Here is a 24,473-nt window from a genome sequence, read left to right as displayed (position 1 = left end):
TATTTTTTATCAGTACGAAGAAATGTTAAAGAAAAACACCCTTGGATGTAAGGAAAAGATAAATTAGCATCAGATGGAGCTTTAAAGCAGGATGGGGAAATTTGCTTTGACACACACGGCACGTTCAAAACACAGTTCTCTGGAGCGGGGCGTTTGTAGCTGCAGGGGAAGACACAGTCTGATTGTAGTCGGTCCTTCGTAGTCTGGCGGTGCACCTCAGCAGAGCCTGGAGGCACTGAGATGGGTGGGGGGCTCCAGCTCCCACTGAAGGGAAAAAAGGAAGAAAAATATATGGTGTAGGAAAATGTGTGGTAAATGGATGATGTCAGCTGCAGCACTTTGACATTTTAATGTCATCTCTGAGGGAATTACATCATTAGTCCTCTTTCCTGGCCCCTTTCAATGCTGGGAAAACCTCCTAATGGATGTCAACAAGCCAGCCCTCTTGAAGAAAGAGGCAGAGGGGGGATGGTGAGGTGGCAGCAGTGAGGGGGGGCTCTTGCAAAACCTATCTATGAGCTGTGTAACAGATAGGTCCCACGCTGAGCGTCATCTGGACTAAAAGCCTTTGCTGAATTTCCCGGCAAAAGATTAACTCAATCTGAGCTGCTGCACTCATCTGCGGCTCTGCTTTCCTTCTGACGATGGGTCAGAGCATAAGAGCTGCACTGTGTGCCTGTTATTCCATGCATTTGTTATTATAAGAAATCGTCAAGTTCACGGTCCAACCCCACAGTGCTTCTTTAAATTTGAAAAGCTGTCAGTGTTTCCTCTGTAGCGACACATCGATCTAAAGTTACATCAAGTGATTGATGTATTATTCACCAGTAGCTCCCAATAAAATCTTCAGGAAAAAACGCCATTCAGCATTACATTTCCAGATGGGTACAAGATGAGCTTCAGTGGAACTGTGAGAGTTGGATTTCTCGTAGGATGCATCATCCGCTTGTGGACTTGAATCAAAGCTTGTTATTATCTCACTGACTATGCATCTGTAATCTTCCTTTTCCAGCTCATTGAGAAAAGCAGATCGGATGAATCCAAGTCCCCAAATGACAAATGAGGTGGGAATTTACAGTGATGAAAAGGACTTCTGTTATGAGGAAATGCTCCATGTGCACCATGTGGATTTCTATTTCATTGTTAATTTTTTTCTTTTTGGCTTTCCCTGTCCTAAAGACTTCCCTGATTAGAGCTTTTAGTCTTGATGGTAATAATTACAGGAACTTGAATACAAACTTTGAGCTTTTTCACAATGAAACCTCAAACCTAAGTGTATTTGTAAAGTTAAAGGAAAATGAATTGATGCTTTTCAATTATACACTAATAAAAATCTAAAACGTCTGGTGCACAATTGCTTCATTCCCTTAAATCATGCTTTATTGAACCAACCACCGCTGAACGTCGTTTGCAGGATGTTTCTACCAGCTTGACACATCTTATGACTGAATGCTCATTATTTTTATCTAAAGAGAAAAACAGCCTGATCAGCATGGCATTGTCCTTTAGATTTACGGTCTTTACACCGGTACCACAGCATTTGTCCTTTCCTCAGCTTTAGGTTCTTGTTAAACATGTATCCCATTCCACGCAGCTGATTTGCAGAGGATCTCATGAGCCTGGAGCTGATACAGTCCATAAAGACCTTTGCTTCTTCTTCTCATTGTAATGAAACGGGTATTTCACTGGATTCACAGTGAAATTATATCGCACACTGGTGAACTCTACTTGCTTTTAACAATATTTTGAAAGAACGTTTCAAGTGTAATGAGCAGTGGGGGTTCTAGGCCAGTGTTTCTTCATGGAGGCACCGAATAAAAGAAAAAAATAATAATAAAAGAAGTTTATCATTTAACACATTTTTTGCTAAGTGAACAAATTGAACAATAGGGCTGCTCAGTGACGCAGTGGGACGAAGGTTCCCAGGTTTGATTCCCAGCCCGGGGTCTTACTGCATAGGGTTTGCATGTTCTTCCTGTGCATGTGTGAGTTCTCTCCGGGTACTCCGGCTTCCTCCCGCAGTCCAAAAACATGACTGTTAGGTTGATTAGCTTCTCTAAATTCTCCTTAGGTGTGAGTTTGTGCATGAATGGTTGTCCCTGCGTTGCCATGTGATAGATCTGTCCCCAGCTGGGATAAAGCATGACAGAAAATGGATGAATGGATGTTCCGCAAACCTCAGAAGAAACAGATGAAAACTGAGATCATATCTCAATATGCCTGAAGCTAAAAATGCAACAAATTAACTTTGTGATTTCTATGCCAGCGCATATCATCATTCATTTATCCTGCATTCATCTAGAGCAGGGGTCACCAACCTTTTTAAGGCTGAGGTCTACTTCATGGCTACCGAGTCATAGGAAGCGCTACCAATACTGACCTATGAACTGGAGGGATCAGTGTTCACCTATATCTCATCCATAAGAAACTCTTTTTTATTCTTATTTTATTCTTTTATTAATTTCTAATTTTCTTTTTAGTATTGTAATTTTGAAACCACTGAAATATGATGAAATAGTTAACATGATACAATAATTAAAAAGAAGAGCAACAGAATAAAAAAAAAATTTAACTTAACCCACTGAGTGAGTTGTCCTGTTTTCAAAAGACGAAGAGGGCACCCCATGTGGTCCTTGAGGGCCTCTTGGTGCCCGCGGGCACCGCAATGGTGACCCCTGATCTAGAATCATGGCGTAATACAGGAGCCTTAACAAGGTTTAGGACCAGTTCTACAGGGGCACTGGCCCCTGTTGGCCTCTGCTTAGAATCCTCTATGGTTTAAGCTGGGCTTACACTGTATTTTTTGCTATTTTCGGGCCGACTTTCCAGTCATGCGAGAATGTATCGATATGACCGACTTTCAGCGTGTAGTTTACAGGGGGTAACCAGGGGCGATCAGCCTCTCACGACCATCTCCCGAACAGTTATCGCAACGTCGGGAGAAAATCAAGTATGTTTGAACTTCAGTCAGCCGTCATGGGCAAATCGCTTAGTGGGCATGCACAAACAAAGATTCTTCTTCTTCTTTGTCACAGATGAAAACACAGATGCATGGAATGGAAATGGAATTCTTTCTGTAAAATTGACAGACTGTAGTAGCCACGTTTGCTCAGCCATGTCTTTGTCCAAATACATTGTCGCCTTTTCTTTTTTTAGGGCTTTCAGCACAAAATTACACAAATTGCCAAGGCAGCTCATTTTACTCTAGTGAGCTTCGTGTTCCTCTTCTACTCGTTTAGCTTCCGGATAGACAAGTCTGCCATATCAAGGCGGAGCTGAGTCAGACGTTGTATTTAGACGTATAGTGCGAGAAGGTAGATCGCATCAGAGCGTCGGCTCGCACATCGTGAGAACATGCACCGTGAGCTGCGCGCTGTGAAAATTGCACAGTGTGTGCCTGGCTTAAGAGTTAAGGGGGTTAATACAACTATTAAAAAAACAGCTGTTCTTTCCTCCAACTCCAACTCTGAACTACTTTGTACATTTTTACAAAATTTTTATGACAAGAAAAATTAATAAATAAACTTTTGGCTCCTAAAGTGTTAAAAAAAAAAAAGAAAAAGGGCACTCAAGGGGCAGGGATACTTTTGTAAGGCAACAAGTGATTTTATTGATGAACAAGAATTGTTTCTGATATTACCTCGAATTCCAATCAGTTGTTTCTGTCATGTAACATTCACCATTGTTCTGCTTTATGGGATCATCCGTACATGGATAAAAATTATGGTTACATAAACAGCAAAAAGAGTAAAATACTTCTGGGAGCGCAGCCTGTCACAAAAATAGAGGGCATGAATGAATAACATGAAAACGAGTGGGGCAGATAGGCTGCCCCCTCATGTGCTCGCCTCACAATCAAATTTAGCTTTTGCGTGGGGAATTGATGAGACACAGAGCTCAAAGGCAAAGTCTTCAAAGAGAGCGGTTACACAAGATTCAAGGCGTCAAATCCACTTTGTAGTTCTCGGGTGAACGAGTGGGCGTTTTAGCAGCCGCGCTGCACGAGGTGAAACACTTACAGCTCTGTGGGCCCCCCTCCCCAAAAAAAGTCCTCCTGTAAAACAGCTACATCAAGGCTAAAGTCTGTACAAAGGGAAACAGGAGTGATATTTTTCCCCTTCATCCTTTCAGATGATTGTATCTGGCTGTGTTTTCGTCCTTCGTGCTTTAGATGTTTATTGGTGCTATAAAATATAGCAGACGTAGGAGAAAGGAAAGGACAAACGTGTGAGGACAAGAGATGGAGCTCAAATTTGATCTGAATATTTCCAGGGATCAGTATATAAACTATAGGATCCAACAAAACATTTAATTCTTTAACAAATCGACTCTCATATCACCAATTTGTGACAATCAACTGGTGCCTTATGTAAATACAATGCAGTGTTGTTATGACTACAACTTACCCCTTGCCTACGTTCACCACCCCCAACCCCATTTTCAGGAAACACAAAAAGATTCCTGTTTGTCTTTTGTTTTGTCGCTCAAGATTGTTAAAACTGAGACTCTTTATTACCAGATATGAGTACAAAAATGACACAAATTCTTCTAAAGAACATTGATCCCTGTGAAGGCTGACTCTGAGGCGAATCGTTGGCTCGGACACACGTCAACTGGAAAAACATCTGCAAACAAACACAAATGGACTCTGCAAGTTTAGCCAATGAGGTGTAAAGACAAGCATTGCTGGTTCCTGCAGTAACAACAAGAGTTCAGCAATCATCGGTTGGAAATTGGTTACAACCAGAATTGATATATATATATATAGAGCACATTTGCTTCTTTATTTATTCAAAGATTTGAATTGAATGGGCATGCAGGTGGTGCAGTGGTTAGTACGCACCACCCATATACGGAGGCCTTAAAGGAATAGTACACCCAAAACATGATTAGCCTTCATTTTCTACTCACCCCCATGCTGAACAACACTCTGGAGTACTTTTTTGATATCTCAAATGCATCTGGAGATCTGGGAGGCTTCTTGCTGTCTGCTGACATTCAAATAATGGAGGTCTATGGCGCCCGAGACAGAAAGGTCCATAAAAGTCCACAAAAAACGTGTCAATATTCCTCCATACTGCTCGTCCAATGTATTCCAAGTGTCCTGAGTGGGTAGCATCCAGAATTTACTCGAAACGAAGTCATTTAGAATGTTTTTAGAGCATAAACAGTAGTGTATAGGATTTCCTGAAAGCGCGCGCGTGCACGATCACGACGCTACGGAAGCCGGCAGACCAAACCAGATGAAAGTGCGCATTCAGCGTCTGCTCTGCCAATAATGCAAGCGTAGAAGAAGAAATGGGCTGTTTACCTGTGCAAAGAAAGAAACAACGAAAGAAAAATGTCTGAGGGCTTCAGTGTTGAGGAAGAGCATGAGTTCTTTGCCGAGCTGAATGCGCACTTTCATCTGGTTTGGTCTGCCGCGGTTTCCGTAGACTCGTGAACGCGCTTTTAGGAAATCCTATACACTACTGTTTATGCTCTAAAAACATTCTAAATGACTTCGTTTCGAGTAAATTCTGGATGCTACCAACTCATGACACTTGGAATACATTGGACGAGCAGTATGGAGGAATATTGACACATTTTTGTGGACTTTTATGGACCTTTCTGTCTCGGGCACCATAGACCTCCATTATTTGAATGTCAGCAGACAGCAAGAAGCCTCCCAGATCTCCAGATGCATTTGAGATATCAAAAAAGTACTCCAGAGTGTTGTTCAGCATGGGGGTGAGTAGAAAATGAAGGCTAATCATGTTTTGGGTGTACTATTCCTTTAAGGGCTGGTCATACTCCTGCAGCAGTGTGTCGCAGCGAGCTTGTCGCAGGTATGACGCCTACATTTTTAATTTATGCTCAATATTGTAGCGTGGTCTGCCCTATGTTTATTCCAAGCCATAACACAAGAGGAGACAGTCACAAACTTACTGTGGGTCTAGATACAGGTGAGGCGGTGAGGAAATGGGGGGAATTTTGTCCGAAAATGGAGGGACATGAGGGACAAAGAGCGAGGATCCAGGTGGTCATACAAACAGAACAAGCTGGTAAGGTACCAAATAGAACGCATAGTATTGAGCGGATGTAGATTAGACCAATCAGAGGCCTCCTGTCTGCGGCACTGTCTGCAGTCACCTACAATTTGGAAGAGAAGCAGCAGAGTGTGTGTGGAGGGGACGTCTCTACGCAGACGACCTGGTTTCGAAGTATAAATCAACCGTTAGTCCTCGACGTGGCCGACCCGGGTTCAAATCCAACTGGTGGTCCTTTACCGCATGTCTCTCCCTCTCTCTCATACCCCCTTTCCTTTCAGAAAAATGTGCCACTAGTGCAGTAAAAACAAAAAAAAAAAAAAGATTTGATTTGAAAAAACAGCCTAATACAAACTTTCAGCAATGTTAACACATCTTAAAGTCAGCAGTCCCCAATATATTATCATGGTCTTTATACTTGATGCAAAACATATCAACTATATTAAGAGATTAATATTTAACATGCTTCCATAAAACTATTTATAACTCGATCAGAAACAACAACAAAAAGAACATCTGAGCTCAATAATTTAATTGAACATTTTTTCTAGGAGACTTTTTGAAAGTTCTATACTTTCGAGATTGTGATGTAGATTTGCCCAGTTCAGACATACAGTAGAATAGAATAGAATAGAAAATGTATTATTATTTATTATTAGTCATATATTATTAAAGATTATAGAAAAAAATCCACTAATGTGGACCTTAGCAAGTGTGTATTATAACATATTAGTAAAGAGTTAAACAAATAAAAACTGTACACCTGGAGAACAAATAACCAATATACAGTTATGGACATTTTTATAGTAATGGATATTTGGAAATAGCAGCAACATCAGAGATGTGCAAATTATATGAATTGACTCAATAATCAGTGTTAGGCAGTGTTTTTGGTGGGACCCTTAGTTTAAGACTTATAGATAGCTTCATATATTGTTTACTTACAAAACTCCAGGTATCAGGAGCATTCTGATGTTATTTATTTATTTTTCATTTCATTATGCTTTTTGCAAGGAATTAATTTATGCATGATAAAACCAAACTAATATCGTATTGAATGTAGTAAAAACTAAAAACGGTTCAATTAAAACAAGTATTTTAGCAGACATTTCCCAGCAGTTTGCCGTCTTGAAACCAATTATTTCATGTATTCCGTTATCAAACCTGAAACTGAAATTGGCGTTTCTGACCATTAGGAAATTTTGTTATGGATGAAACGATTTAACCCTTATGCTATCTGTCAATTTCCTCCTAAAATAGTTTTCTATTGTTTATTTCTGCAGCTTAAGGGTGGTTTGTATCACTCAAGCTGGTGTCTGTCAGTTCATAAACGGTGCTAAATAGTGTTGCACTGATGCCATTTTTTGGCCCCGATACCTGGCTGTGCAGTATCGGCCGATTCCGATACCATCTGTTTGAAACTGATGTGTGTATATATGAAGAACTACATACTACTTCTATGTAAAATAATTGCCATCATGGTTTTGTCAAGCTGCTGCCTACTTTTGTGAAGCAGGAAAAAGACTAAAACAAAGTGAATCCAGTAGAAGTTTTTATTGCCTACCTGGAATGGGTGACAACAGTTGAATAAACTTTTAGCTCAAAATAGTATCGGTGCTCTATTTGTTGGTACTCACCGATACCAACATTTTAGAGCAGTACCAGTACTGGTGCAACACTAGTGCTAAATTAAATGGCTTTTCTTGACTGCATCTGACTATGCAGCCTGATGGATGTAGACATTATACATGTATGCATTATCCTTAAATCACAACTGAAGTTTATTTTGATTTCATTCTTTAAACATGTCTTTAATTAAAGGCCTATATTAGATGGCAGAATGCTGGGGTTGCCCAGGGTAAGCCAGATATTCAAACACTGACCAAACCATGTTATGCAATGCTTAGTCACATTGTAGACCGTTAGTGTCAACAGTGTTAACAGTCAAAGACTCTGTCCTGGCTTTACAGGAGTCTGTGCTCAAACCGTTCACTGACTTCAAAGAAAAAAATCTCCTTAATGACGGTGAAGATATTTTATTCTGAGAAGATGCAGCTGTTTAAAAAAAAAAACCTTCAGCTACATCACATCTACAGCTACATTATTAAAAGGAAATGTGTTGTGAATGTCTGCAGCAGCCCGCTACGTTGGCGTTGCTAAAAGGAAGAGAGCAGAGCAGAAGCAGAGGATTGCCACATTCTTGTGGAGGCCCCACATTCCCCTGAGCATCGAAACAGCATTAAAACTCACACTGTTCCTCCACCACCAACCCCCCCGCAGGCGCCTCCTGCCCCCAGCTTCCTGTGCAACAGCATGGCCGCTCAGCCCCTCCCTTCTCGGTCAAGCTCCATCTCCCTCTACCCTGCCGCCCCAAATACATTATTTACACCGTACCCCTCCCTTCAGCTCCAAAGAATCAGGGCAGAGGGAAATAACACCACTGTATACACCCCTCACCCCAACACACATGCTATATAGTTGACACCCCTCCACCCCCACCTGCTAGCTCTTTTTCTCACTCTGCAGGATGAAAATACAGAGCAGGGCTGAGCTGTGACAACGGGAACCTCTGTGAGGCCCCGTCCCTCCCCACTAATCCCTTCTGACGTGCCTCCTGAGGGCAGGGATTTGCTACAAGTCAATGCAGGAGACCTACAGTATGCAAAACAAGGCTGTCTGACTCTCTCATGATGTTCAAAGCCTCTGCACTGCACTGCTGGTGAGACAGGAAGCCAGGTCAGAGACAGAGAGGGGGAGAGAAATGGGGGGAAATAACTGCACACAGTCTGCTCATGTTAACCCTTTTCTCACCCGACTCTTTAGTGCTATGAGTCACTTCCCTCCTTTAGTTTCACCTCTTGCCTACATCGAGTCTGTAACGCTGACGACACGACATGATCTCTTTGTCATTGCAGCCGTGCTCACTTCTTCCCGCCTTGCTCCTCCTCAGCTGTTACACGAGGCCTGTTATCTGACCAAAAAATGAAAACCGCACAGCGTAAACAGGAATTCACAGATCATGTGATGCGGTAGTTTCTCTCAGGCGGTGCTGCTGAGTTTCAGAGCTTTTAGACAATCTGACGATGGGGAGACGAAGGCATGGAGGGCCTGAGGAGGGAGACGGGTGGGCGGATGATGGGGGGGCATTATTAGAGAGAAGAAGTCACATGTTGTGGTTTGGGTTTTTGCTTGTGGCGTTAATAGAGGGGTGGTGCATGCCCATGCTCTGCAGCTCACACTCACTAAGAATGTAAACAAGTCAGTTGAGGGGGGTTAAAAAAAAAGAGCTTGGAGAGTGGAGGAAGGGCAGCAAATGAAACAAAATTAGAGTGGGGTTGGTGGGGGTGTTAGCAGTAGAGGAATGGAAAAACAGATGACAGAAAGACATTACCCCACAGGGGGAAGAGGAAAATCCACCAGGATTTGTAGCCTGCTTTAGGTTCACGTGATCGGCTAAACTGTCGCCTCCACCCTCCCCACCACCATGCTTTTTCCACCCAACCTCAGACCCTTTGAGATGGAAAATGGGTCATCTGTGTGAAAGTTAATACTCTGAGCACGTACAGCGCAGCTTTATTTTTAGGACGTGCCTTGGAAATTTCTTCTTCCTATTTTTCCGCCTCCCCTATTTTTCCGTTTTTTTTTTTTACTTTTTTGGAACGCTAAGAACTGAATGACTGAGAATCTTCACCAGAATTTTGGAAAACTACAGATGTTTTCTTTCAGCCAGCTGTCTGTCAGTGCTTTGAAACAAGTGGGGGAGGGGAAGCCTTGTGTTATTCTACTATCTGTACAGCACCATAAAGTTTTGGTAAATCCTACATTTACTTTGCGTTTCTTTAGAATGATATTAAACGTTCGGAGTTGTATGATGGAATAGTTTCATTCATGGCAGCTCAAAACCTTGCACTGCTAGCTGGTACATGCCTGTAGCAACACAAAAATAAATGGAATTATTAAAATATGCTGACAGAGTAATTTTCTTTTAGAATAAATAGTCAAACTTAAAACTGTTATTTAGGCCCATTGATTTTCATGCTGATTTGCAGAATTTAGCAAACTACAAAAGAAAAAAAAAATTTCAACTTCCTTGTCTGTCTACCATCTATATTGATGGTCACTGTGAAAGAAAGACTGTATTGGCTGCTGCAGCTCCGTGACCTGAAAATAGCTCAGCTTGCTGCTATTGCAATAGATTTCCTTTAAAATTTCATAAACCCTTTATTTATCTTGGAAAATGTATGAAAAATATGCTTTTTTGTACTAATAAGACACAAAGGTCTGCTAAACTAGAAGAAAAATATCGAGGAAGTATTTCTGAAAGAGGAACAAAGACTTAAAACCTATTAGATCTGAATACAGCATAGCGTGCAACAATTATATAAAACAAATAACTCTAATATTCAAGGAATATAATTTTGATTAAGAAAAGAAAAATGACTGCTACATTTTTCTGCATTAGAACTGGAAATCTATTTTGAAGGAGATAATTATCAACAAGTCGTATCAAAACAAAGAATGGGTCAGTTAGCATCAGCAAACTGTTTGCTATTGATAGAACGTCTGCAGAAGCAAAACACTGATTATTGTATCTGAATATTATGGTATTTATATTATTTTAGGAGGCAAATAAGTTATTGTTACTGTTTTACTTAATGCATTTTTCTGTGTAAACGATTTAGTAATGTAGCATTATTTCTTACGGTCATCCTACCTCTTATACAGCCTATGTGGCTTTAATGCATAATAGCTTAAAGATTGTCCATTGAACTAACCTTTCCCTTTAAAATAAATTATATACACACATATATATATATTATAAATAAACAAAATAAAACCTAATCCCTCCTGATATCCTGTGTGATATTAGTTTTATGAAGAGAAAATTACCTATTAGCAATAGACTGATAATTTATTGGCAATAAAAGAGTCTGAAATGATATTTTTACCATATGGCTCTTCCCTATCCTCAGTATAAAGCTACTTAGAGACAACACTCGAAGGATTTTAAATGTAGAGCAGTGCAGCAGAGCCTACGTGAAGCTGCCATAGAAACTGCACACAACCGAGTTATTTCTGGCTGCCTTGAACTCCCAAACACAGCTGCTCCTACATAACCAGACATCTCCATCGCTTCTTTCAGATCACTCTCGCTCTACAGAAACTGGAATCCAGCATTTGACATTTAAATTCGCACTATGAAATAACACCATGCAAAAGGTCATGAGCTGTTGTGGATAATTTGTTGACAAGATCTCAAATTATTACAGTAATTACCATGTTCCCAATCTAGAACTTGCAGTCAGAATCCTTTCAAACAGATTAGTCTGAATTGCCTCTGGCTGCCTCTCTAAGCCCTTCACCAATTTGGAGTGTAACATATTTGTAAAGCGGGCTAAATCAGGCTGCGTTAATAAACTAACAGGTTGGATGGAATCTGTTGCCATGTGCAAGTTGAGAGAAATAAAGGTGGATGTTGAAAACAGTCTATCTGCTGCAGGCAAAGCCATTGTTGAGCTGCTGTGCTCCCAGGTTTCTCAGTGCAGAGCAGCTAGAGTCCACCCTGAAGCAACAGTGCTCCCTACTGCAAGAGAAAGGAGTTGGTAAATCTGAAAGCTTTCGTTACCAGCCACAAAGCGCTGACTCATTATGAGGTATGCAGGCAATTTAGTCAAATTGAAATAATTGTATGCAAGGACTTTATAGCCAACATCTCATGGATTTGAATCCTATTTATTGAATAAACATCATGTTGCGCTGCACAAAAACAAGATTTTGCTGTGTCATTCTGAACCACAACAATGTCTGATTTTATAAACATTTTTCATTGTTTTTTGTGTCTTTTGTTGTTGTTTTTCCAGCTTTCAAACATCCCGAGCAGACAGCAGTGGTATGGTATCCTTCAGTGAACTTTGAGCCACTCTGCAGGGGACAAACCACAGAGCCAGTGGCTGAATGTTTATTTATGAGAGAAGCAGGCCTGTGGTAAACTGTTTGGAAGTGTAGTGAAGCCAGATGCAGACCACAGTTTCAGATTGACCTTCTGCATATCCAGCCAAAGGGAGAAATCAAAAACAAGTCCCTTTCCCCCCCCCCCCACAAAAGGCCCTGCAGGGCCTCCTGATGGGCTTCTCCAGCTCCACCAAACGACTCTAACAGCAGCAGCTCATGAGTTCACGGAAACTGGAACCATTTAGACTCCATTTGACATTTCTAAGCTGTTGTTCCACTTTTTATTCCTTATGTAGAAAAAGTCTTTTTTCCCTCCTTTGCTCTGGTTTCCTGGCGAACCTCGTGGCCCAGTTTCCTCTGGCTTGGGTTTTGGAATAACAGCTGCAGACTGGGATAAAAATAATCACGCCTCTGCTTGTCTCCCAAACTAGACCAGACCCACTCCCTTCCCCTAAACTGGTTGCTCCACTTTGCCTCTCATGCATACACAATAAGGCCATTCATCCTGAGGTCCTGCTGTGTGTGGACTCACAGGAACGGATGTTTCCACATGTTACTGACCGTACATTATTCTGATGCTGTCTGAATGTTATTAATGCTAAGATTTTTGATTTACTTTCCCCTGTGCTCATATTTTACAGCTACATTTATTTATTTATTTTTACTATTTTGAAAGTAGTAAACACTTCAGTTTTCTACATGACATCTTCCTAAATCAGAATCTCTCAACTTCCCCAAACAGAAAACCCCAGCAGGGTTGGACTTTCCTATGCATGGCTGCTGCCACCTGCTGGTACACATATAGTGAAGATCATAATCTATATCCTGTTCTGTTCTACTGGGGGAAAAGAGAAGAAATCCCTTGGCAGGTGAGAGTAAAAAGTTTCAAACTAAAGCTTGTTGAAGTTTTTCCAGCATCCCTTCATCTCATATATTCACCCTCTCTACCTGGTTTGAATTATCCTCATGCACCAGATTCTGAGGGCATCTCTTTAGCCAATCAGATTAACTTCTTCACCATGATTCGGTTTTCTTGAGGAGTCATTCTTTTATTAACTCGGGTGTGATACTTGAGCTCCCCAATGAGGAAACTCATGTTCTCTTGATGTTTAATTTTCCATTAGACTCCTGAAGGTTTGGATAAAAAAAAAACAGGTAGTCCCGCATCATGATAACACTGCCATGTTTCACTGAATATAGTTATTTTGAGCAAACATGTCTTCAACACGTTTACAATCCTTCCTTGTTCCTTCTGCCATCTCTCTCCTCACCTCCAGGAGGAAACAGTGGCTTGCCTCTTGCATGTTTTTATTTTATTCTACTTTTTCCTCTGCTGCTCAATTTACTTCATTTGGGAGAAATAAAAGTGAGTAATTGATTCTACGTGACTTTGGGGTATTTTAGCCACGCCTAAGTTTTGTTTTGGGAAAAAGCTTTTTTGTTCCTGCTTCCTTCTGAGCATAAAGAATAAACTGTGCTGTTTAAAGTGAATGCTTTCAGGTTCTATAGCTTCTAAGACTGAAATTATCATAAGGGTCCTGCTATTTTCATCACTACTTTAAAAACAATAAATCAGGAACAGATAAGTTTAAGAGCTCTTAAAATAAGAGAACCACAGATCCAGTTCAACATGATTTAAATCTTATTTCGAGTAGGCCATAGAGTGGCTGTATTTTTTATTTTTAATAGGGCTATGTTTAGGTAAAAAAAAAAAAAAACAATTTCCTAAATTGGAGCAAATCTCTTCAAGTTAAGCATTGTTTTCTTCCTCTTTGCTTATATTATTGTAGACATGGAAAATTAAATAAATGGATCTTTTCAAAATTAAAATCTCCAAGTAAACTGCTGCTTCTAATCCTTTTAGGGAGCCGTATTGATGGGTAAAAAAAATAAATAAAAAAAACAGTAAAAAAAAGTTTTTTGTTTTCCCATATTTCAAGCAGTCAGACTAACCTTCACAACCTATTGCTTTACACTTTTCTAGTCATAGTGTCACATAATGAGGTGTTTTTTCTCCTATCACTGCAAACTATGAATCTAAAGGAAGCAAATGAACAAGAATCTGGATTATAATCAGAATTATAATCAGAAGTGAGCTCAAATACAGAACTCTAAAAAAAATCTAAAAAGGTGCTTAAATCTTTCAGAGTGCACACCGAAAAGAAAAATGACAATTTCACCTCAGATCCGTTTCCTTCAGCGGGGAATGTGTTTCATTAAAGTTGGAAAACCACGTTCTAAATCACTTATAGTTCTAACTGTAAGAACCGATGCAGTCAGACACCCTGAATGGTTTAATGTTTTATTATGGAGTTTTACACGAGTAGGTGACAGCCTAGAATATAAAAACAACATTAAACCAACAATGCAAATGCATTTATACACAACTGAACAACTTTTTCTGTTTTTTCTTCTTCCTGAAGACAATTTTAATGTCATACTCACAGCAACAGACAAACTATGTTAATATAATATATTAATATTGCCATGATGCTTAACAAAAACAAAACAAAAAAAAAAGAATGAGGGAAAACAAACAAAATTACTAGAAAACACAATATCTCATGGGAGGAAGGTGGAATGAACCATTGAGTTCAATTTAACTCCAGAACATCAGAAAGTCGGCCATATTTGGGCTGATAAGTCACAACAGTCCCTAATATTAATGATGCTGCAATAATCACTGTTAAACCCTTTCAAGGAGAAGTAAAAGCAGTTTTCTGTCTCCCTCTCCTTTATGCATTCATTCCACGTCATCCTCTGATAAAGCCTGGGAGCTGATGATTCTCTGGAAGCAAAGAAAAAGATTTAAACCTTAAGGTTTTATACAACAATTGTTAAACAGCTGGTAATTACCATTGCTTATTTCTGTCTTAGAGGTGAAATAGCTGAGAACCAAAGAAACTCTGCTCTCAGCTTTGGATAGTTCTAACGTTGTTCTAGCACCCTTTCTTGTCCCAGAAAACTACAGTAGCAGCTGGGGGGTTTTCTAAGGATGCATCAGATCAGATCTGCAAAAGGAGAAAATGTAGGAACAAGAAGCTCACCTGGCTGATTGTGGGGAGTTTGGTGAGCAACATCTGGAAGACAGGAGGAGGCAACGTCTGCTGGAGGACCTGCAGCAGCTGCTGAGGCTGACCGCACACTGCGATGGCATTAGTCAGGTGGTCGACGCCTTTCTCAAATTCACCTGGGTCAAATCAAAGAGAAAGACGACTGTAAGAGTGGTCCTTGTATAATGCAAACAAAAAAAAGATAGTTTTACTGTATTTGATCAAATTAATGTACACCACATGTAACGCTATATAACTTGGATCCTAGAGTCTACATTAACAATAATTCTGGTTTTCCAAAGATCAGCTGCCTCTTCAATACACATGTAAATATGATCTGATTATTGTCCAGGTGACATTTTTTTTGTTTTTTCTTTCAGCTGCAAAACAAATTGGCTGAATGAGTTAACATGCAGTATATTCCTCACTGAACATCATAGCACTGATGAACTTTTCAATTAAAGCAGCTCTTCCATATTCATATCAAGCTTGGTTTATGCTTGACGCTTCTGCAAGGTCCACACTGCGAAATTACATCATTTGGGCCTCCGGATAGAATTTTCACGTGGAGCATCTAGGAAAAATGTTTACCAAGAGAGCAGATCCATGCTGAAAACATGCAGAGCGAACAGCCCCTCTTGCTAGCGAGGGTTCACTAACGTAAACATCTAGAGACATCCTGGGAATTTATGTGGCTCTCGGACGGCAGGAAGAGGCTTTGATAAAGCTGTACAAGGCTGTGTTTTCTACTTTCTCATGTAGCGGTGGTGTTATCTGCTCTCAATTATGAGGTATAATTACCGTGGTTTTAAGAAGGTATGAGGAGCGTAGGTTGCTTAAAGGAAAAGGTGAATCCATTTTAACCAACCAGTGAACATGAAAGAGTGATCCACGCTTTTATCACTTCCAACCTGACCACTGCAATTCCTTTTAAAACTTTGCTAGCTGGGCCTCTCTATCCCGACTCATCAATCAACAGCACGAGAAAGTACAGTTGGAGTGGAATTATGAGAATATGCTCCTTAAAGGTATCATATCCACTTGCTTCATATAAACCAGGCATGCCCAGAGTCTTTCCTCGAGTGCTGCCAACTGGCACCTTTTAGAGGTTTCTCTGCTTCAGCACAGCTGATTCTGATGGTTTTATGTCTTAGAGGTGAAATAGCTGACAACTACAGAAACTCTGCTCTCAGCTTTGGATAGTTCTAACGTTGATCTAGCACCCTTTCTTGTCCCAGAAGCTACAGAAGCAGCTGAGGGGTTTTCTAAGGATGCATCAGATCAGATCTGGAAAAGGAGAAAATGCAGGAAGAAGTTGTTCGCCTGATGATTGCAGTTCAGCAAAAGCCTGTTAATCAGCTATCAGTGGCTCTTAGGGGCCGAGTTGCCTGGCTGTAAACAAACTATTCTACTGCCAACCTTCAAAGATCTTTAAGGTGAAAAACAACAAGAATTGGTCCAAGAGATTGATTAGGAGGAGAACTTGAGGAGTTCTGGATAGAGCAAATTGACAAAAAAAAAAAAAGATATTGGTTCCATCTTAAATGGAAAACATTTTTTTTTTTATAATTTTGTTATAATTGCTGCTAACGGTGGGTTGCTCTATCAGGTAGAGACATGTTCTCTACACTCCAATTAAGAATTATTTGATTACTAAATTAATCCCGATTAATCTGATAAATTGTTATATTGCTATATAGCTATATCGAAAAAAATAAGGGCCAGATTAATTAGTAAGGATTGTTATTTTTGCAATCAATTGATTAATAATCGGATAGCCAAATGTTTTTATACGCTGTTTTTTCATTAAACCAAGTGAAACTAAAAATTTCCACTTGAGTTCTGGGTAGACATGGCAGACATTTTATTCTTAAATGCATATCATTTATATATATTGTTTTTACAACTTTGGTATACTTGCTTCTCTGAATGGGTTGTTGTTTAGAGTCTCTATAGAAGATTTCAAGAATCACTGAATCAATATCAATATATTGATCAATATATTGATTTATTGCCCAGCAGTAGTCAAATGCGGAACCAGCAAAGATCTAAGCAACAAACCAAACAGTATTAAAGACACAAAGGTCCAGCATTCCTCTTTTAGTGTGCTTCTATAAAATGACAGCTATAATCCAGGGGACAATGGGATAGGAGGTAAAAAGGTAATGTTGTGTTGCATGGTAGTTATTGTAAACAAGTTATATAAATACATTTAATTATGCAAAACCAATAAGAAGTAGAATAAGTGAGTATTAGAACTAAAACAGCCCCCCAGGACTAAAAGCAGGGTTGTTACCTTGGGACAGCAGCTCCTCTCCCTGCTGGATTTCTTCCAAAAAGAACTTCTGAACAGCTTCTGGGTCCTTCAGGTCAGGCAGCTACAGAACACCACGCAAAGTTATTCATTTAAACATTTAATTTCCAAGTCAGAAAAAGGACACCGATGTGTTCCCACTTATAACCCACCTTTGCCATCCCAGACTTCTCACTTGATGTTTTTTGCTTTCGCCTACCTGTGGGGGGATGAATGAAAACCTCTTTAGATAAATCAGGTCAAAACACGTGCTAACGAGATTACAGACACTAAAATTAGAGAATTAAGATTGATTACAAAACCAAACCATAGCTGAAACTATAACTTCCTGGTTTCGCAATAAGTTCGAGAACAATAAATATTCATAATGCGGGAGACTATGACAAGTTTTTAGTGCGGTGTCCTTGCGGGCTATGGCTAGCCGTATGAGGCTAACGAGGCTAGCACAACTTAACGGTCGGTTAAAAAAAAAAAAAAGACAACTTACGTTCACGAAGCTTTTCCTTAAACAAAGGGTCGCTCCTTCTTTTCCGGTCAAAATAAATACAGTATGCGACGAACAGGGCGCCGCACATCCCGGCGACCATCGCACTCGTCTTGCCGCTCATCATGTCTAAAAACTACTCATGGACAGGCGAGGCTAGGTGCTAGCACACTGCGGCGGAAAGGAAATACGGAGCACGTGACGTAAGACGTATGGTGTCAGGGAAGGTCATTTCCTTTTTCTTCTTCTTCTTTTAAGGCGGTTGGCAAGCAATGTATTGATGCGCATTACCGCCATCTACTGGAATGGATCGGGATGCTATATATAAATTCTAGGTCATTTCCTCTCATATCCTACGCTTTTTATATAAAATTTATTTAAATGTTTACAGTACAAAAAGGTGCTAACTATTTGCCATGACAGAATGTCGATTTATAAAAACAAAAAGCGGAATAATAGAATAAAACATGATTTAAAGGCTACAATATAAACTTAACTAAATGCCAAGGGCCAGTGTTTTATAAAGCACTATATAAGAGAAGTAAGATGAGCATTAATCAAAAAAGTTTAAATTAATATGAAAATAAAGAAATGTGTCAGCATTTTTTTTTCTTTTACAAAACTTAGATATTTTGTGTAGAACTAAATATTTTTTTTTCCTTTTTTTTTATATGGTATGGAGGACCAATCTGCCATAATTAAAAATAAATACAGAAATAAATTAAAGCTCCAAAAATAAATAAGCAAACAATTAATTGCCCCCCAAATAAATTAAGTTGAAGAATATATAGGACAATAAATACATAAGGTAATTATTACAAAGGTAAATAGACAATGAAGCTAATTAAAAGAGAGATATATATATTTATGTCTCACTGTATAATTTATTTTCTACCTAAATATATTTGTTTATTGTATTTTTGTGGGGCAATTAATTGCATGTTTATTTATTTTTGGAAAATTTATTTATTTCTGTATTTATTTTTAATTATGGCAGGATTGGTCCTCCATAATATTGGGCCTGCATCTAAAGAAACTGTTAGATCAATGTTCCCTTCAGTGGCATAACCTAATGTTTATTGTGTTTACTTCACCTTCGACTGTCACAGCAGATAAAAAGTGACAACAAGTTTGTGTTAAAACAGAAATGTTCATTTTAACATAAACATTAACCTTGGAGACTAAAAGTAGTACATATTTTAGTACATAAAAATACATACACACATATATATATATATATATATATATATATATATATATATATATATATATATATATATATATATATATATATATATATATATATATATAAAGGTTGGACACTATGTATAGCTGGTACAACCAAGTGGAGAATTGGGACATAGATATCTGTATTTATGTTTATGTCTTAAAATAATTAGCAATGCAAAATAACGACACTTAAACAGGCCGCTTTTAGATATAAAATAATCTGTAGAAGTTTAAAATACTCAATAAAAAAATAAGGAATTTATGTTCAGTTCCAAGACAATTTCAAGATGTTGAATTATATTAAAAGTAACTAAAAGATGACAAAAAATCTCTCTGTGCCCAGCTGAAAGCAGTCTTTTTGCATCTTGCTGTTGAGGTGGGATGATACAAAGAGTTAATTGAGGAAATTTGTTATTTTATTTGTTTTAAGCGTTGAAGATAAATTGCAGGGGCGGACCTACCGTAGTTGGGGGGCGAGCCAATTATTAGCCACCCCTACCATTTTTCTCCCTCTAATACAGACAGTGGCAGCAGTAATTCTCTGAAGGGGAATCTTCAAACTTATTCAACCTTTAAAATTTTCATATATTTTCATATATTAACAATTACTAGATTTTGTGTTATATGGCGCAAAGAGAAAATTATGTGTCTCTGCAAGTCATCTAGGAGTCTTCAGTGAAATCATAGATAAATACCTACTTTAATAATAACTTAAACATTCATTAAATAGGGATAGTACAATATATATATATAAATAACCATTTTTTGCAGAATGATTAGTGATAAAAGTAGGTAATGACAATGTAGAATATTTTCTCCCCAAAACTCAAACCTGAAAGAATTTTGTCCACTATACCCTTTATTTCCACAGCATAGATGTTTAAAAATATGCATCTATTTGTTAGCAAAGGCTGTAGGAAAGAATATATTTATTTAGAAAATACGGATGTTGAAGGAGTGAAGATTGACCCTGAGGTTCTGGTGCCTTTCGGCCACCCCTCAATGCATAGGTTATTGACTGGCCACCCCTATTAGCATTTTCTGGCTACGCCTCTGATAAATTTGATTTCTTTTTTTATTCTCCATCTAAAAAAATTATTTCAGATTTATTATTCAAATTATCAAATGTTACGTTTAAGACAGGAATGTATAGAGATAGTTTGGATGGTTAGACAAACAGCAGGTTAGGCTTAAATACTGTTTTTCTTTGTATTTTAAATGTATGGATGCTTTTAAAGTTAATAGTGTCATGTAGTGTTTCCTCTCTACTTTCGCTGCATGCATGCTCCGTCTGGTTTTCCTTCTGACCCTTTCTGGTTGAATTTTCTCTCTAATATTCCTTGAGATGACACTGTTGTGAATTGGTGTTAAATAAAATTAATTGAACACAGTTCTGTATAGATTAAGTTCCTTGTGTGCATCATTAACACAGTTACAACTGACTTCATTCATTAATTGTAAGGCAAGGTAAGTATATTTATTATGCACATAACATTGCAGTGTGATTCCCTGCAAATTACATGAAAATCTACGATTTGGCAAAGTGGGAGGAGATGTTCTGTTTATTCCATTACTATCATAAAATGTAATATGTTTGTCATACAGCTTCATGGAGCGATTCAATGTTAAAATGTTCTGACATAAAGTCTTTAGTTAATCAGATTTACTTGCAGCCAAAAAGAGAACACACAAAATGATTTATATTCAATTTTTATTAAAAAAGAAAAATATTTGTCAAATTAGTATTTAAAAGATAAGATTTGTATTTCCAGTGTTTTTAAACATTTAACATAGACTTCTTTCTCTTAATTCTGTTCATTAACGTCCAATCTATTTGGTTAAACGTTAAGCCTCTAATAAATCGACAGAATGCAATTAAAGTTTACATTGTTTAATCAGCTACATAAGATTAATTGCTTTACAAACCTGATGATTAATTAAGTGGAATATTTCCTGACAGGAAAGCGTGTCCAATATGATTAACTTAGCACTACAACACTCCTTTTTTTTCTTTCTCTCAGCTAAAAGGCAAACACAGCCGGTTCCACCAGAAAATGAGTTTTGCAATAAAATCTAATCAACCTAAACAAGCTAACTCAGACTCGGGGTGTTTTTTTGCATATTAATCCTTAGTTCCTCTTTTGTGGGGACATTTCTAGAATACACAGTGACTAAGAGGTGCTTGATTAAAGCCTTTTATATGAAAACAAAGTAGCTACAGACAAAAAAAAGTAGCAACTGAAAGTAGTACTGAATATACTGAACTTATATTCAAAGAAAGATAATTTCCTTTTCTGGAATATATCTGTTAATAATTTGCTAGAGTATTAAACATTTTCATTTACTTAAAATGCAAAATGCATGTAGTGATTCAAAAAGTATCAAATTTTCCCATTTTGTCACATTACAGGCACAATTTGAATTTGTTTATTCTGGTTTTATGTGATAGAACAACACTAAAGCATAGCTGTGAAACAGCAGAGAAAGAATAAATGTTTGTTAAGAAAAAAACGGATGCAGAAAACGGATACTTCACAAACTATGGCATTTATTTCAAACAGAGGCTTCTGCTTTGCTTACATTTTTACAATAAATTACACAACGACCATCATCGGATGAGCCTAATAAATACCAGGGAGATCTTTTTTTATTATTATTTTTTTTTTTAGTTCTGACAAACTCCTTTACTTTGTCTTAATCTAGGATGCTTCAGGCTGTTTATTTGTTGAAAATCAGTTCAGCTGCATCCGCCGTAATTCTCCTCTAACAAGCATAATCAAACACAAAAACTAAAAGAAAGCACAAAAAAACAGAGACGAAAAAACAAAAAAACAAAAAAACAAAAGGGAAAATAGAAAAACTATCAGGATTTGGACTGAATGGAACATAAAGGAAGTGAAAACCAGGAAGAAAAAGTAGCATGGAGAATAAACATGCTCTAACTCTCAGTATTTACACTCAGACTACAGTTAAAATCATAAAACTGTCTGTACAGAAAAAGTACATGTTATTAACAGTGCAAGATATTAAATAGCTTGACTCAAAACACTTCTCAATATACAAATGTATAACAAAAGCATACAATTACATACAAGTGCTGGACAAAAAAATGTAACTTCAGGTTATTATACAACAGGGGGGGGTTTATACAAAGGAAAACACCAGAGGGATGTCGTTAGAAATGTTCACACGAACGTCACTTTGTGATATAAATGCACATTTACAACAACTCTACCCTTAATCTGCTTGTAGTACAGGGAACGGTTCTGGTAGGGATGAGAACGAGAACAGGCCTGCAAACCGATGCTGCTCAGGAGTGACGGCAGGAAACCCTCAACATGGCAAAAAAATATAAACAATACATGTAGTAAAACTTCATTTTCAAATACTGTAAATGTAGGATTCTTGGTTGTGATGTTTTAGGCAGTACTTAGTTGCAGGGTCCATCTAAAAAAATGGGAATATTATTGAAAAGATCTTTTGTTTTCAGCAATTCGGGTAAAAGGGCAACAATCATTTAGTTCGATTACAAGCAGTGATAAACTTTTTTTTTTAAACATTTATTTTTGCTTAATTTGATTATTATGGCTTTAAATATTATTAAAAACCAATATATTTTAGAGAAAAATTGAAACATTTCCATCAAACTAACAAAAAACAGCTGAAGAAGTAGGCTGTTCATAGAGGGCTGCTTCCAACCATATTAGTGGAAAGTTGAGTGGAAGGAAAAACGGTGAGAAAGAAACAACTGAAACGATTATGAAGAAAAATCCAATCAATTGTTTTTGGGAGGGGATTCACAAAGAGTGGAGGGGAGCAGGAGTCTGTACTTAAGACTTAAGAACAGTTAAATGGGAGGAAAAAGGTAAAAAATTAGAAGTTGCTGGAAGTGCAGCATAATAAGATTAGCCTGATCATGCCTCCTAAATGTACAAATACTTGGTTTCATGATTAAAAACAGCTCAGCTGTGGCAGGTTAGTGACCTCCATCACCACTGCATTGATGCAGTGACTCTGAAAAGAAGGCCAGCTAATCATAAGGTGCAGTGAATGGACATTCATTTAGATCAGCTGAGGATCTGAGCAATAATAAAATCTAAACCATTTTGAAAGGCTACAGCTACCCCTGTTGTTTGCAGAGCCTTTTGAACACACATTTTCCTTTCACTAAACTTTCCATTTAAATGTTTGGAAACAACCCTGAACAGAGAGCGTTTAACGTTTCATGGGTGACCTTCTACCCCCCATTGTGTGCGTCACACCATAACACTTCTGTACCAAAAATCCCCCTTTATTTGGTGAATGTAATATTAAAAATTCTTAGGAAGATCATTTTAAAGCCAGAATTATCCAAATTAATATCAATGAATGAAGGTCATTACTCTGAGTGTAATGATTGGTTTTACCTTTAACAAATTGCTGAAATAAATGCATTACATTTTGATATAATCTAATGTTTTGGGATGTAAGTTCGATCCAATTAGTATGGAAGAGGATAAGGGCCACTGGAAAAAAAAAAAAAGTTAAAATTTTTTATTTTTATTTTATTTCAGTTTAACATGGGAAAAAAAGTCAGAATTCTGACTTTTTTCTCTGAATTCTGACTTTAATCTCAGAATTTTGGATCCTAATGTAGATGGGCACCATGAAGGAAGAGATGTGGGAGCACTCCGCTTCACTGACAAAGATGTGAGTTGTTTGAGGTTGCCAGTGACACATTGGTGGAAAATAATGGAATTAGGCAACTTTTTACGTGCCCGAGGGGTTCCCTCATTAATGGAGGAGCAGAAGGTCATTAAAACAAGAGAGCTAGTCTCTAAAACAGACATGGCTATGGCTTGATGCTAACATGTTTGTTAGCTGTCAGAATTCTGAGAAAAAAGTCAGAATTCTGAGAATAAAGTCAGAATTCTGAGAAAAAAAGTCAGAATTCTGAGAATAAAGTCAGAATTCTGAAAAAGAAAATCAGAATTCTGAGATTAAAGTCAGAATTCTGAGATTAAGGTCAGAATTCTGAGAAAAAAGTCAGAATTCTGAGAATAAAGTCAGAATTCTGAGAAAAAAAGTCAGAATTTTGAGGAAAAAAGTCAGAATTCTGAGAAAAAAGTCAGAATTCTGAGAAAAAAAGTCAGAATTCTGAGAAAAAAGTCAGAATTCTGAGAAAAAAAGTCAGAATTCTGAGAAAAAAAGTCAGAATTCTGAGAATAAAGTCAGAATTCTGAAAAAGAAAATCAGAATTCTGAGATTAAAGTCAGAATTCTGAGATTAAGGTCAGAATTCTGAGAAAAAAGTCAGAATTCTGAGAATAAAGTCAGAATTCTGAGAAAAAAAGTCAGAATTTTGAGGAAAAAAGTCAGAATTCTGATTTTCTTCCCATATTAAACTGAAATAAAATGTAAAAATTAGTTAAC

The 24,473-nt window shown here is 37.9% G+C and overlaps 1 protein-coding gene and 2 non-coding genes across 3 annotated transcripts; all 3 read right to left on the bottom strand.

Annotated features, from left to right (window-relative positions):
- Positions 1–14,269: 14,269 nt before the first annotated feature.
- On the bottom strand, positions 14,270–18,030 carry tomm20a (translocase of outer mitochondrial membrane 20). The gene is made up of 5 exons (XM_038284051.1): positions 17,836–18,030; positions 17,501–17,547; positions 17,331–17,412; positions 15,029–15,171; positions 14,270–14,769 (listed from the first exon to the last, which is right to left on the bottom strand). The coding sequence occupies exons 1-5, from the start codon at positions 17,957–17,959 to the stop codon at positions 14,725–14,727; spliced, it is 441 nt and encodes a 146-aa protein (XP_038139979.1). The 5' UTR covers positions 17,960–18,030; the 3' UTR covers positions 14,270–14,724.
- On the bottom strand, positions 14,848–14,982 carry LOC119782946. Its single transcript, XR_005280729.1, has one exon. It is a non-coding gene; the product is annotated as a small nucleolar RNA SNORA14 (small nucleolar RNA).
- On the bottom strand, positions 16,178–16,311 carry LOC119782947. Its single transcript, XR_005280730.1, has one exon. It is a non-coding gene; the product is annotated as a small nucleolar RNA SNORA14 (small nucleolar RNA).
- Positions 18,031–24,473: the final 6,443 nt, after the last annotated feature.

The sequence above is a fragment of the Cyprinodon tularosa genome, unplaced genomic scaffold, assembly GCF_016077235.1.
Source record: "Cyprinodon tularosa strain WSP-4 unplaced genomic scaffold, ASM1607723v1 ctg199, whole genome shotgun sequence".
Lineage (NCBI taxonomy): Eukaryota > Metazoa > Chordata > Actinopteri > Cyprinodontiformes > Cyprinodontidae > Cyprinodon > Cyprinodon tularosa.
The sequence above is the reverse complement of the archived record's forward strand: the minus strand, read 5'-3'. Positions and strand labels throughout refer to the sequence as shown.

Coding starts and splice junctions, on each gene's coding strand:
- tomm20a (XM_038284051.1), bottom strand. CDS start 17,959: ATGATGAGCGGCAAGACGAGTGCGATGGTCGCCGGGATGTGCGGCGCC. Junction 17,413..17,500: donor AGAAGTCTGGGATGGCAAAG/GTGGGTTATAAG, acceptor GGTGTTCTGTAG/CTGCCTGACCTGAAGGACCC. Junction 15,172..17,330: donor AGAGGAGCTGCTGTCCCAAG/GTAACAACCCTG, acceptor GATTTGACCCAG/GTGAATTTGAGAAAGGCGTC.